The sequence below is a fragment of the Leopardus geoffroyi genome, chromosome B1 (genome assembly GCF_018350155.1).
Source record: "Leopardus geoffroyi isolate Oge1 chromosome B1, O.geoffroyi_Oge1_pat1.0, whole genome shotgun sequence".
Lineage (NCBI taxonomy): Eukaryota > Metazoa > Chordata > Mammalia > Carnivora > Felidae > Leopardus > Leopardus geoffroyi.
In genome coordinates this window covers 164,978,831-164,991,441 of record NC_059327.1, presented here as the reverse complement: position 1 = coordinate 164,991,441, position 12,611 = coordinate 164,978,831, and the positions used below count along the sequence as shown (strand labels likewise).

The window sequence follows — 12,611 nt, the reverse complement described above, 5'->3', positions numbered from 1 at the left end:
CAGTGCAGTTGAATTCATTCTTAATCACTCCGCATGGTAAAGCATAAACCTTAGAAACTCCCGTGCAAAGTCCATTCATTTTCCACTAAGTGCTCATCCTCTGTGGGTACAGACAGCACTCTGCTATATGCTAGCGAAAAATAAAACCAGAGGAAGGCAGGCAGGAAGAAGATAATCCTATACTTTGAGTTGACCATTTCATATTTTTACAGAACATAAAAAAACTTTTAAAGATAGAAATGCTTTTATTCAGTCAACAAACACTGCCTTTTAAATATTACCGTGTTCTGGGGCACCTGGGTGGCTCAGTTGGTTAAGTGTCCAACCAACTCTTGATTTTGGCTCAGGTCATGATCTCGCGGATCATGAGTTCGAGTGCCGGGTCGGGCTCTGTGCTGACAGTATGGAGCCTGCTTGGGATTCTACCTCTCTTCCTCTCTCTCTGCCCCTCCCTGCCTTACTTTTCTCTCAGAAATAAATAAATAAATAAATAAATAAATAAATAAATAAATAAATAAATATTACAGGGTTTATCAAGCTCTCTGCTAGCATATTCGCTTCTCAAACATTTTTGAAAATGTTAAAATGTTTCTAACAGTTACTATCGATTATTATTTCATGTTGTTTTCCAATGAGATCTGAACTATGAAAGGGATTTAAGGTAGTCTATTAAAAATTAAAGTGATTCACCTTGCTAACTCAATACAAGTAATCTTAGCATAAATAGAGGCTCTAAAATATCAACAACTGGAAGAGAAACTACTGGAAGTCAGTGAGGTGGGGTAAACCCTTTAACGTAAGTTGCTTCCAGCACTAAATAAGAAGAAATGGCACAGGTATCTCTCCTATAAGCACCCATTTTCCTCTGTATTTCTTCAGTTACAGCGTATCTCATAGTAACTTTAAAGTGTTACATACTTCTCTGTCTCCCCCACCAGACAGTAAGTTCGGAGAGACACAGGGTCAATGACTATCTCTCGTCCACCACAGACTCCCTAGAACCAGGCACAATGCCTGGCACGTAACAGACACTTAATACATGTTTGCTAAATGACTGAATTGAGGTAACGGTTGTTATACAAGGAGATGAAAGAAATAGGGAATGTGATCCCTGAAAAAGAAAGTAACAGAATAAGAGATAAGAAAAAGTTCTTGGGGGATAAATCGATAATGAAAATAGCTCCTCACGTGTTAGACACAGACTTAACATATAACCCAGCAAATTCACTCCTAGGTAAGTAACCAAGAGAAATGAAACCTATTTCCGTGCAAAAACTTGTATACAAATGTTCACAGCAGCATTATTCGTAAAAGCCAAAATGTGGAAACAAGCCAGATGTCCACCCCTGATGAATGACAACAAAATGGATAAACCAAATTAACACAGTGGATTATGATTTGTCAATAAAAAGGAACGGGACACTTATACAGGCTACAACATGGACACATGTCAAACATTATGCTAAGTCAAAGAAGCCAGTCATAACAGACCACCTATTGTATGATTCCATTTATATGAAATGTCCAGAATAGGCAAATCTGTGGAGACAGAAAGTAGATTAGTGGTTGCCAAGGGCTGGACTGGTAAAAGGGGGGCAGGGGAATTGGGGGGAGAGACAGGTGATGGGCACAGTATTTCTTCTGAGGATGATGAAATGTTGTTAGATTACGGTGATAGTCGGCACCGCTCTAAACACACTAATGACCACTCACCTGTATACTTAAATGGGCGAATTTTATGCTATTTAAATTATCTCTCAATAACTGTTCCTATCATTATCTGAGAAAACGGGCATCAATGTAGTTTCTGGTTCTGGTGTTTGGTTTGTTCCCACTCCGGTGGTAAGTATAGCAGAGATTCAGCAAGATGGAAAACTCATTCAGGACACAATTACTCTAGTCTTTAGAAGCCCCTAGCATAGCCCTAAACCCTGGGCTTGTCTGACGGCTTCTGTGACAGCCCTGACGTAGACATATCTTAGGTTTTAGTTTAATACTGTTAAAAAAAGAAACTATCCAATGACACTTCTAAACGTGGTAAGGTAGACTTTATTCAGGACCATTGTGATTGGTATAGGAACCACCGCAATATGATTTTAGAGTTCGACAGAGACTGGGTTCAACTCCAAATATAGCATGGACAAGCGGGAATTTACAGCCAAGGAGCAGGGGGGCAGTCAGTGGATGGAAAATTACTAAGAGGAACTCTAGGCAGTGAGGGGGTTGGGATATGCCAATCTAACAGGATCTTGCTGAATATAAGCCAGGGTGACCGAACATCACCCAGTGGGAAATAAGGAACCTGATCAGATACTGAGTGCGAGTGGATATCAAGGGTGGGAGTTCCGGTGAAACTGACTTAGCAGGGTTCTTGCTAAAACTGGATCTTACAAGAAAGTGCATAAATAAATGGGTCTAAAAGATGGTTTAGGAGCCTGACTAATGCTTAGTCAAGCAAGGAGTCTTTGTTAATACCAAGGGTATAAGCGACAGAAATGTGAACATTCATCATATACAATAAGAGTAACTCATGAGCTGAGGTCAAATCAGCTGTTTTTAAAAAAAATTTAAGGTTTATTTATTCTAAGAGAGAGAGAGTGGGAGAGCAGGGGAGGGGCAGAGAAAGGAGAGAGAGAATCCCAAGCAGGCTCCAGGCTTTCAGTGCAGAGCCCAACATGGGGCTCGATCCCATGAACTGTGAGATCATGACCGAAGCGGAACCGAGTCAGATACTTAACCGACTGAGCCACCCAGACGCCCCAAGACAGCCTTTTACGAGACTTAATATTATTTCCCGTTTTTCTTTGTATATATCACATCCTTAATATGCAATAATTTTAAATCAATCACACTCTACAATTAACTACAAACTGAAACTGTTCAAGGAAGAATTCATTACAATGTCTGACCATCGTAATCCCTACCCTATATTTGAAAAATGTTTTAACAGATCATTTACCTGCTGCATTGTGCTTATGATATTCAATAATCTCAGGAATTGAACCAAATGCATGTTTTTCTGCGAGATAATACTTCTTTGGGGATGTTGTTGTTTCCTTTATATGATAATGCCTGAAACCCGATGAGCCTTCTCTGAAACAAAAATCAAACTGTGTTAGCATCAAATTGAAATAACGTAACATCACTCTTAAGATGTTTTCCACCAAGAAACCACAGGTCCCTACATATGGCCCCTTCTAGTCTCTGCACAACTTATATTTTTTCCCCACGTTCTTCTTAGCTTCACCTGTCACATTAACAGGTGGAAGTTTTTAAAGTGGTCACTGGTAATGTACTTGGCCCTTGCATGAGATTGTGAAAGAGAAAATTTACCAACTCCATTTACCAACACGTAAAAGTCTTAAAATACCTCTTAGCTGGCTACTGTTTTTTGTCCCTGCTATTAATGTAAATGTGCAAATGTCTACAAGACTTATACTTCTAAAAGTGAACCAACCTACTTCTAAAAAAATGTATAAATTCTATTTTAGATATCTTTCTAGAACACAGATCTTCTCGAGTCATGTCTTGCTAAAAATTCTTTCAAGAGAATTCCCTCTGCTCTTAAAATAAAGCTCCTTGACACTGACGTGACCTGACCTCTACTTTTATCTCTTAGGGTTCTCTTTCCTCCCTTCACCGCCCCCTTCCATTCTGGCTAAAATACTCTTTTGTCAGTTCCTGGAACTCACCATATCCTCCCTCAATTCTGGGTCCAGTTTCCTAAGTCAGAAACACTCTTTCCCTTCCCCACACCTTCTGCCTGCATTACCCATCAGGTCTGTCTAGATGTCCCTAGAAAACACTGGTGACTAACTTGGATGTATCTGGGCCATGTACTACCCCCCCACACATACACACATTGCTCTCTGAGCATAATACTTACTCACATGCTACCACAACTGCCTGGTTGCTTGTCTGAATCCCCCACTAAGCTATAGGAAGGCAGGGTCTGTGTCTACTTTGTTCGCTATGCCATCCTTAGTGCTTAGGGCAGTGCACGGTACTCATTTCTTGAATGTTGCTAACGTTTCCATAGACATTCTCAATGGATATATATGGAAAATCATAAGGAAAATTACCAAGTACAGGAAAGATGGATATAAAGAAATATGAACACAAAAAATAGGATAGATTTTAGAAATCAAGTGCAGATTTTCTTGTTTCATGCTGAAATGCAGCATATTGTTTGAACATTAGGAATCCATAAAAACTACACAGGAACTTCATATAAAAACTCTTAAAGAGAGAGAGAGAGCTTGATTGATTACTTACCCTCCGAACTTTGTATAAAGGGAGACTGTGTACATGCCTGGCTGACTGGAATCTCTTACCATAAAACCACCTTCTTTATCCTAAAATCCAAGTTAAGAAAATGTTTCCACTCTAATAGCAAGTATCAATGCCATAGAGAAGATTCAAGAAACCAATCTTGTAATTTCATGTTTATTATCCTTTGCTTAGAAAATCTGCTTTGGAGAAGCACAACTTAAAAAAACAGGGTGTAACTACATGACTTTCCCCTTCACATTACTGGGCTATGAGATTAGTTGAAGAAAGTACACTCACAATTCCCCCAATCACAAATCACCACACACAACAGCATGAGATATTTCCACAAGATATCTCGAAGTGTCCTTTCAGAACCGATACACAAGGTTTTGCAATTCCTAGAAGTGCTGGACATGTGGGGAAACAGTTACTGAAAAACGTGTTTCTCGATAATTGGGTTTCATAGCATACACTTCTCATATTTGCTAGAAGCTTTGAATCCTGACTCAATATCATCTTCTATCCACACAGCATTTTTCCTGTAAATATCTCAGTGCTCTTTATAAGAACATTCTTTAAGAACCCTAATTCCCCGGGAAATTGCTGTTAAATATCACTGTTCACAAAAGGAGAGCTGCAAGCACAAGTAAATCAGGCAGAGAAAACCAAAAAGCAAAACAATACAGAATGACTAAAAAATAAGTTCTCAAGTTTTCAGCGGAACAGCAAGAAACAGAAGCTAGGAATGTCAAATACCTCTCCACCGATAACCCCCCAGTCTCTAGCTTTAAGATGAGAGTGTGTTCAATAGTCAAAAAACAAAATACATTTTATTCTTACTCATAAGAAAGACAATCAATGATCATAATAGTTCACTGACCAGTAAAAAGTTTATAATAACATATAGTTATTGAGAAAACTTACTCTGTTTTAATATGTTCTAATATGTGGATGTGCTTAATTCTCAAAACAGTCCTTTGAGGTAGGTACTCCTGTTAACCCTGCTTTACTTCACAGGCGAGGAAATGGGGCACAGACAGGATGGATAAATTGCCCCAGATCACGCAGCTCGTGAGTAGCAGAGCCAAAATTTGGGCCATAGGCTTTCTAGCTACCCACTCCCCTACAGCTGCCTCTCATTGCAGGGTCACCAGGGAGGCGTGTAAGAATCCTCTTGGGGGGGGTAGGTGCGGTAACATATCGTTTGAATTAAGCAGAATCACTGGCTATTGCTCTTTAATATAAACTACAGAAACAAGTGTCCAAAAAAAACCCTACTGGTGGAATAAACAGGAGATAAAGCGAGAAAGCATGGGTTTAAAAGAATTGAGAATTATTGCGGCTCCTGAGTGGCTCAGTTGGTTAAGTCTCTGACTCTTCATCTCCACTCAGGTCATGATCTCACGGTCAGTGAGTTTGAACCCCGCAGCAGGCTCTGTGATATTAGCACAGAGCCTGCTTGGGATTCTCTCTCTCCTTTTCTCTCTGCCCCTACCCCCGCATGCACACACGCTGTCTCTTTCTTTCAAAAATAAATAAAACTTTAAAAAAATGGAGAACCAGTACAAAATAGAATAACTAGACCATAAATGTGGAGAGTTGTACAGATCGTCTTCTAATCCAACCTTCTTATCTTACAGATGTGCAAAACAGACTAGAGAAGTTACAGCTAGACTCAGGTCTCCTTACTTGGTCTACTGCAGTTCCCTCTATCCTACATTTTACCCTTTTGTTTTATTGCTTTTTAAAGTGTAAGAATTTTAGCACACTTATTACTTACTATTATTTGGCTTATTTATTTCTAAAGGCAACTAAATACTTAATCAAACTTCATTTATGGGGTGCCTGGGTGGCTCAGTCAGTTAAGCATCCGACTTCAGCTCAGGTCATGATCTCACGGTTCATGGGTTCCAGCCCCGCATCGGGCTCTGGGCTGACAGCTCAGAGCCTGGAGCCTACTTCAGATTCTGTGTCTCCCTCTCTCTCTGCCCTCCCCCCACCTCTCTCTCTCTCAAAAATAAACATTAAAAAAAATAAAAATAAATAAATAAAAACTTCATTTATAATAGATATCATGTAATACTGATATAAATTATTTTAAAACAAATAACTTCAAGCAAAAAGGAAAAACACATTTAAGTACTAAAATCAAGGTAGCAAATAATAAATTAGTGAGAAAGGAAGTAAAGAAAATGTTACCCATGTACTAGTTGCTACCTATTGGTATGGATTTAATTGTCTCCCACTCAAAAAAGATACGTTGGAGTCCTAACCATATTTAGAGATTTACAGAGGGAACTGAATTGAAATGAGATCAACAGACTGGGCCCTAATCCAATATGATGGAGTCCTTATATGAAAGGGAAATCTGGGGGGCACCTGGGTGGCTTAGTTGGTTACGTGTCTGACTTTGGCTCAGGTCATGATCTCATGGCTTATGAGTTCGAGCCCCACATCAGGCTCTGTGCTGACAGCTCAGAGCCTGGAGCCTGCTTCGAATTCTGTGTCTTTCTCTCTCTCTGCCTCTCTCCCACTCACTCTCTCTCTCTCTGTCAAAAATAAATAAATATTAAAAAAAAAAAAAAAGGGAAATTTGAACACAGAGACGGATATGCATGAAGGATGGAACAGAGGGAAAAAAAAGGTGGAAGGCCTGAAATGGCTCCCTCCCTCACAGCCCTCAGAAGGAGCCAACCCTGCTGGCCTCTGGATTCCAGACTTCCATCTAACCTCTAGAATCATGCAACAATGCATTTCTGTTGCTTAAACCACTCAGTCTGTGGTACCTCGTTTTGGTGGCCCCAAGAAACTAACAGTACACAAATACTCAATTTTAAATGATTAAAAAGGACCACTTACATCACAGTATTTTTTAGCCTTTAGAAATAGATACGTGAAATCACTTCTCAGAGATTTGTTACAATTAATTTGCGCTGAAACCGAACTCACAAAACAAGTACAAAAACTTACTTCACTTCTAAGGAGTTGCTCTGCTTTGCTTCTATTCGTATTTCTGCAATACCATCTGAACAGAAAAGAAAGTACATTTAAGGCCTCAGGTTTTTACAATTCTCTAGGATTATTCTCTCTAGGATTAACCAGGTAACACTGCTCATCAATAATAAATACAATAAGTGACACCAAGACATTACTCATAATCTCAATGATATAGACAATCACTAATAACATTTGGAGGGGCGCCTGGGTGGCGCAGTCGGTTAAGCGTCCGACTTCAGCCAGGTCATGATCTCGCGGTCCGTGAGTTCGAGCCCCGCGTCCGGCTCTGGGCTGATGGCTCAGAGCCTGGAGCCTGTTTCCGATTCTGTGTCTCCCTCTCTCTCTGCCCCTCCCCCGTTCATGCTCTGTCTCTCTCTGTCCCCCAAAAAATAAATAAACGTTGAACAAAAAAAAAATTAAAAAAAAAAAAAAAAACAAAAAACATTTGGGTATATATACCTTCAGACTTTCCCTACTCATGTTATTATGACGATATGTACATATGCCAACATTCATATTTTGTTATTAAAGTGGGATCAAGCTATACTTGCTATATCATAACCAGAACTTTTTATATAGTAGTGTATGGACAGACATCTTTGCAAAGCAATATAGTTCTAGGCACCGTGGTATGGCTATGCCGTAATTTATTTAAACTATTCTTCGTTATTTAACATAAAAATCATTTCCAATTTTTCTGTAATAGTAACAAGAATGAATTTTACTCCACAGATTCAAACATGCAGGAAACATCATCCTACTTTCACTACTGTATTTAATTCAAATTAAAAGTTACCCCAAGCCCCTATCCCACCAATAGGCAGTAGATTTCATTGCAAGTCATAATGGAGGCTCTCCCACTGAATTTCACAAAGGCCCCAAGTGTCAAAAGAAAGACAGCAAAACAGAAGAATAGGCCTCCTGAGTTTTCTAGACTTACTAGTCGTAGCACAGCCCCGCACCCTGGCGGTCACCTGAGTCTCTGCCGTAGGAATACTGTTATTGCCAAGCAGCAACGCCAGCCCTCCCACCAGGTTCTGTCACCACTCTGTGCAACAACCCCAAACCCCTGCAGATCAGTGCCCCTTCTGAACCCCTGGGAAATCTTTCCCAAGGAAAGATGGAAACTGCCATCTCCCACCTCATCCTCTGAGATACTCTCTCCTCTCCCTGCTTCCCCCAGCCCAATCTCTCCATGAGAGAGGCCAAAGAACATGAACTCAGACCATTTCCTTTAGCGTTCGTTTTTAAACTTCTGTTGTTTGTTTTGATCTGTTTGTTTTAGATGCCCTTCAGTGAGCAGAGAACCCTCCACCACAGTCTTATTTCCTGAGGCTTCTAATGTTATGAAACCAGACAGGCCCCTCTGGACATCTGGATTTTCTACCACTGGTTCAGCTTGATTATAAAAGAACCAGCACCTGCTTTTGACGCAGGAAGTACCCTGAGACAAGTGAACATAAAGGGAAAAATACAGAGACCAAAATATAATACAAGATCCTTTTTTTGGTCTGGATGCTTTTATGCACTCGTAGCAGCCTAACTACAATCTCAGTACAAGCTGATGACTCTTATTTTATTTGGAGCCTGGGGTGATTAACCAGAATTATGGGCATTAAGATCTCATTGTCGTGGACCCCATTTTATGAACTGAGACCAAGTTTAACGAAATTGCAGTTGTAATCAATCAACTTCCGTAAAGCAATAGAGAGATACAATAAATGAGGAGGGCATAATGGATTCTGTCCCTGAGCTTTTCCACTGATATAAGAAACATTCATCAGAATGCCAAAAAAGTCAAAAATTAATTAAGGAAAGGCAACTGGAGTTCTCATGGCATATATTATAAACGAGCAGAACCTGAAAGATTGGAAAAAAAAATTTCCTTTGTAAATAACAAAGATTCAAACCCACATCTTCACAGCACGAGTAAGCAATGGAGAGTTAGTCTCACGTTCAGATGCATTAAACAGTTAAGGCTAACTTGTGGCTCTCAGGAGGAAACAGAGAAAGAAAGAGTCCTTTCTTCATCTAGTACATTCAACTCCTGGGAAGGGAAAAAGGAAATAAGAAAGAAAAGGAATCCATGGTACAAAGGGCAGGCAGGCTTTTTGGAATCCTGCCCTAAGCAGCGCTTTTTCTGGCATTTGCAGATTCCCCAGAAAGGACATTTCTCCTCCCTAGGATGTAAACTCAGACCTTTAAGAATATGTTGAAGGAAGGAAAGGAGGAAGGAGTGAGGAACAAACTGATGAATCAATTAGTGGTATTTCCCAATGGCCCATTGTAGCTTCTCTCTCTCTTCTATGATGCTTATCACCAGGCGAGACAGGAAGGCCACTGATGGCTCTGCTGAACTCATCCTGGCAAGAGGAACTCTGCACACGGGTAAACGTGAAGGAGCCCACATGGTGAGCAAAGGTGCTGGTGCAGATGCTGGCCCACGTACATCTGTCCTAGCCGGTCACACAAATGTCTCTGTGAAAGGGAGGCGCCTGGTTGGCTCAGCTGGTTAAGCATCCAGCACTCGATTTCAGCTCAGGTCAAGATCTCACGGTTTGTGAGATGGAGCCCCGTGTCAGCATGGAGCCTGCTCGGGCTTCTCTCTCTCCGTCTCTCTCTGCTGCTCTCCCACTTGTGGTTTCTCTCTCTCCCTCTCTCTCTCAAAAAGTAAATAAACAAACTTAACAAAAAGAAAAAAGACAACCAGCATAAATGATGGAAAACCAGAAACAAACCAAACAACCAGCTATGATTCTTTGCTGGTTCTGTAATTTGACCCTTTTCCCCTGAGCCACCCACTCAAAGCCTTTTATCCTAGACTTTGCCCTATTCGAAGGGCCCTTTCATTTCTATCACCTTCTTCCTTTAACATCCTTCCACCAAGAACTTATCATGACCATCACCATGAACCCACTTTCTTTCCTGCAGCAGCTCCTTTGACTCTCTCCTCTTCAAACTGTTACCTGGATGTGGAGGTCAGAACTAGGTTCTGCTGGCCCTGGGAGTTTCGGGCCTGGCAATCCTGAGTCCAGCCCCATGGACTGTCTGTTGCCTGGGACTCCTGGGCCCCCCAAAACAGCAGAAGAACTCTTGATTCAATAGCTGGCAAAAGGCTTTTTTAAACCCTGGGAACATTTGAGATGTGTTACAGCATGGGCTGTAGCAGAGAACAACACAAATCTTGGCATGAGAAAACAGAGGGAGAAGAGAGGGGATCTCTGACTGTCTACACTGAAAACAGGTTTTGTTCTTGTTGAGCGAGGCATGGCACATGCCATGTGGAATCCTTGACCCTGGGCAGAGGGCTGAGGGGATTCCCATACCAGAGACCGTACATGGCAAATTCATTTAGTCACACAGAGTAGGAGGAGAGTCCCTTAGAAGAGAGGGCATTTCCAAACTAAGATAAATCCAAAAAATTCATGGCAATGAATCACAACCTTCGTAAAATCCTTATTTGTAATCCCAAGAATCAGGGGAGTTCTCACAATTAGACAAGGACTATCTGGCTTCCAAGCATAACCCTCTTCAAATCATCAGTTATGTCTCAGTCAGATCACTTTATTTATTCATTTTTCTAAATATAATTTATCGTCAACTATATACAGTGCGCTCTTGGTTTCGGGGGTAGATTCCTGCGGTGCATCACTTACATATCATACCCAGTGCCCTCCTCAATGCCCATCACCCACTTTCCCCTCTCCCCCACCCTCCATCAACCCTCAGTTTGTTCTCTGTATTTAAGAGTCTCTTTTGGTTTGCCTCCCTCCCTCTCTGCTTGTAACTATTTATTCCCTTTCCCTTCCCCCATGGTCTTCTGTTAAGTTTCTCGAGTTCCACATATGGGGGAAAATATACGGTATCTGTCTTTCGCTGTCAGTCAGATCACTTTACAGTAGGGTCCAAGGGCGCCTGGGTGGCTCAGTCGGTTAAGCAGCCAACTATTGATTTCGGCTCAAGTCACGATCTCACGAATGGTGGGATGAGGTCCTGCATTGGGCTCTGCACTGTTAGCGCAGAGCCCGCTTGGGATTCTCGTTCTCCCGCTCTCTCTGCCCCTCCCCCACTTGTGTGCGTGCTCTCTCTCTCTCTCTCTCTCTCTCTCTATCAAAATAAATAAATAAATTTAAAAAAAAAGAAAAAGAAAATAAGGTCCAAGTTTTCACTGTTTAGTACCTTCCCTAATTCTAAAGATTTTGGTATTTTTTCCTAGAATTTATTTAAGAACAGAAACACTATTTATTTTACATATTTTTTATACCTTATCTACTTCCAAAACAACTTTGGGGGATCATACCACCGAGGGCTATTAATCCTTTTCTAGATTTTAAGGTACATCCACCTTACGGGCAGTGATACGGACAGAGGAGACAGCTTTTCGTTGGTGGTGGTGATGGTGGTGTTTTTAAATAAGTGAATGAAGCATCAGAATGACCCCCTCAGAATGACCACAGAAGAGTATCTGGTATATATGAGCTTCTCATTAAAACCTGGCCACGCACTGCTAGTGGGCTTATAAATAGTATGCCCATTGCCTTCTCTGGAAAGCAGTTTGACAGCATGCATTAGGAGTCCTAACAAGTTCATCACTACCCTTTAGACCAGTACGTAAATTTTTAGAGACCTCGTTGAAGACAATAAGCAAAAAGAGGTTATCCCAGTTAACGTTACGGAGCAAAGATGCTACACAGCACAGTGCCTTACAAATAAGGCAATGGTTATATAAAATATCACACATCTATGTGGCATGTGCCTCGTTGTATGCGCTAAAGCCTAGCACAGTGCCTCATACATGCTAGGATCTCAGTAAATATCTGATGAATTTGTGACTGAATGAAACATAATGCAGTTATGAAAATGTTTTTGAAGAATACCTAATGGCATGAGGAAAATTCAATTCATAATATACTGTGAAGTAGAACAAAAAGGATACAAAACATACACAGCATGATTCTGCTCCTAAAATAATAGTTAAAAAAAAAAAATTGAACGGAAATATGCTAATCTTAACACGGGCCAACTCTAGTTGATTTATGAGTAATTTTTATTAACATTTTTCGTATTTTAAACATATTGCTATCATATTGCTATGATCATATTGCTATCATAGCAAGAGAAAAGAAACAAACTTTCTTTTTTTAAGGCCACTCTTGGAAACTGTATTCTGATTTCCTGAATGAATGAACAATGATCTGTATTTCAAAGTCAGCTAAGCTGTGATTTGTTTAAAATAAATTCAATTATATTTGCCCGTGTAACTGCATTCATACATAGTACCTTCAGGTAAAGCCTATTTAGAGAAACTAATTCTCACAACACCCACTCTGTACAACTGACTT

At 40.6% G+C, this 12,611-nt stretch overlaps 1 protein-coding gene across 2 annotated transcripts in view; it reads right to left on the bottom strand.

Annotated features, from left to right (window-relative positions):
* TEC (tec protein tyrosine kinase) overlaps positions 1–12,611 on the bottom strand; it is a 125,003-nt gene that overhangs the window by 13,365 nt on the left and 99,027 nt on the right. For both annotated transcript variants that reach the window (XM_045474142.1, XM_045474141.1), the window contains 3 exons: positions 7,243–7,297; positions 4,276–4,355; positions 2,960–3,093 (listed from right to left, as the gene is read on the bottom strand). In XM_045474142.1, coding sequence (XP_045330098.1) covers positions 2,960–3,093; positions 4,276–4,355; positions 7,243–7,297 — 269 coding nt within the window. The remainder of the gene's footprint in view (positions 1–2,959; positions 3,094–4,275; positions 4,356–7,242; positions 7,298–12,611) is intronic.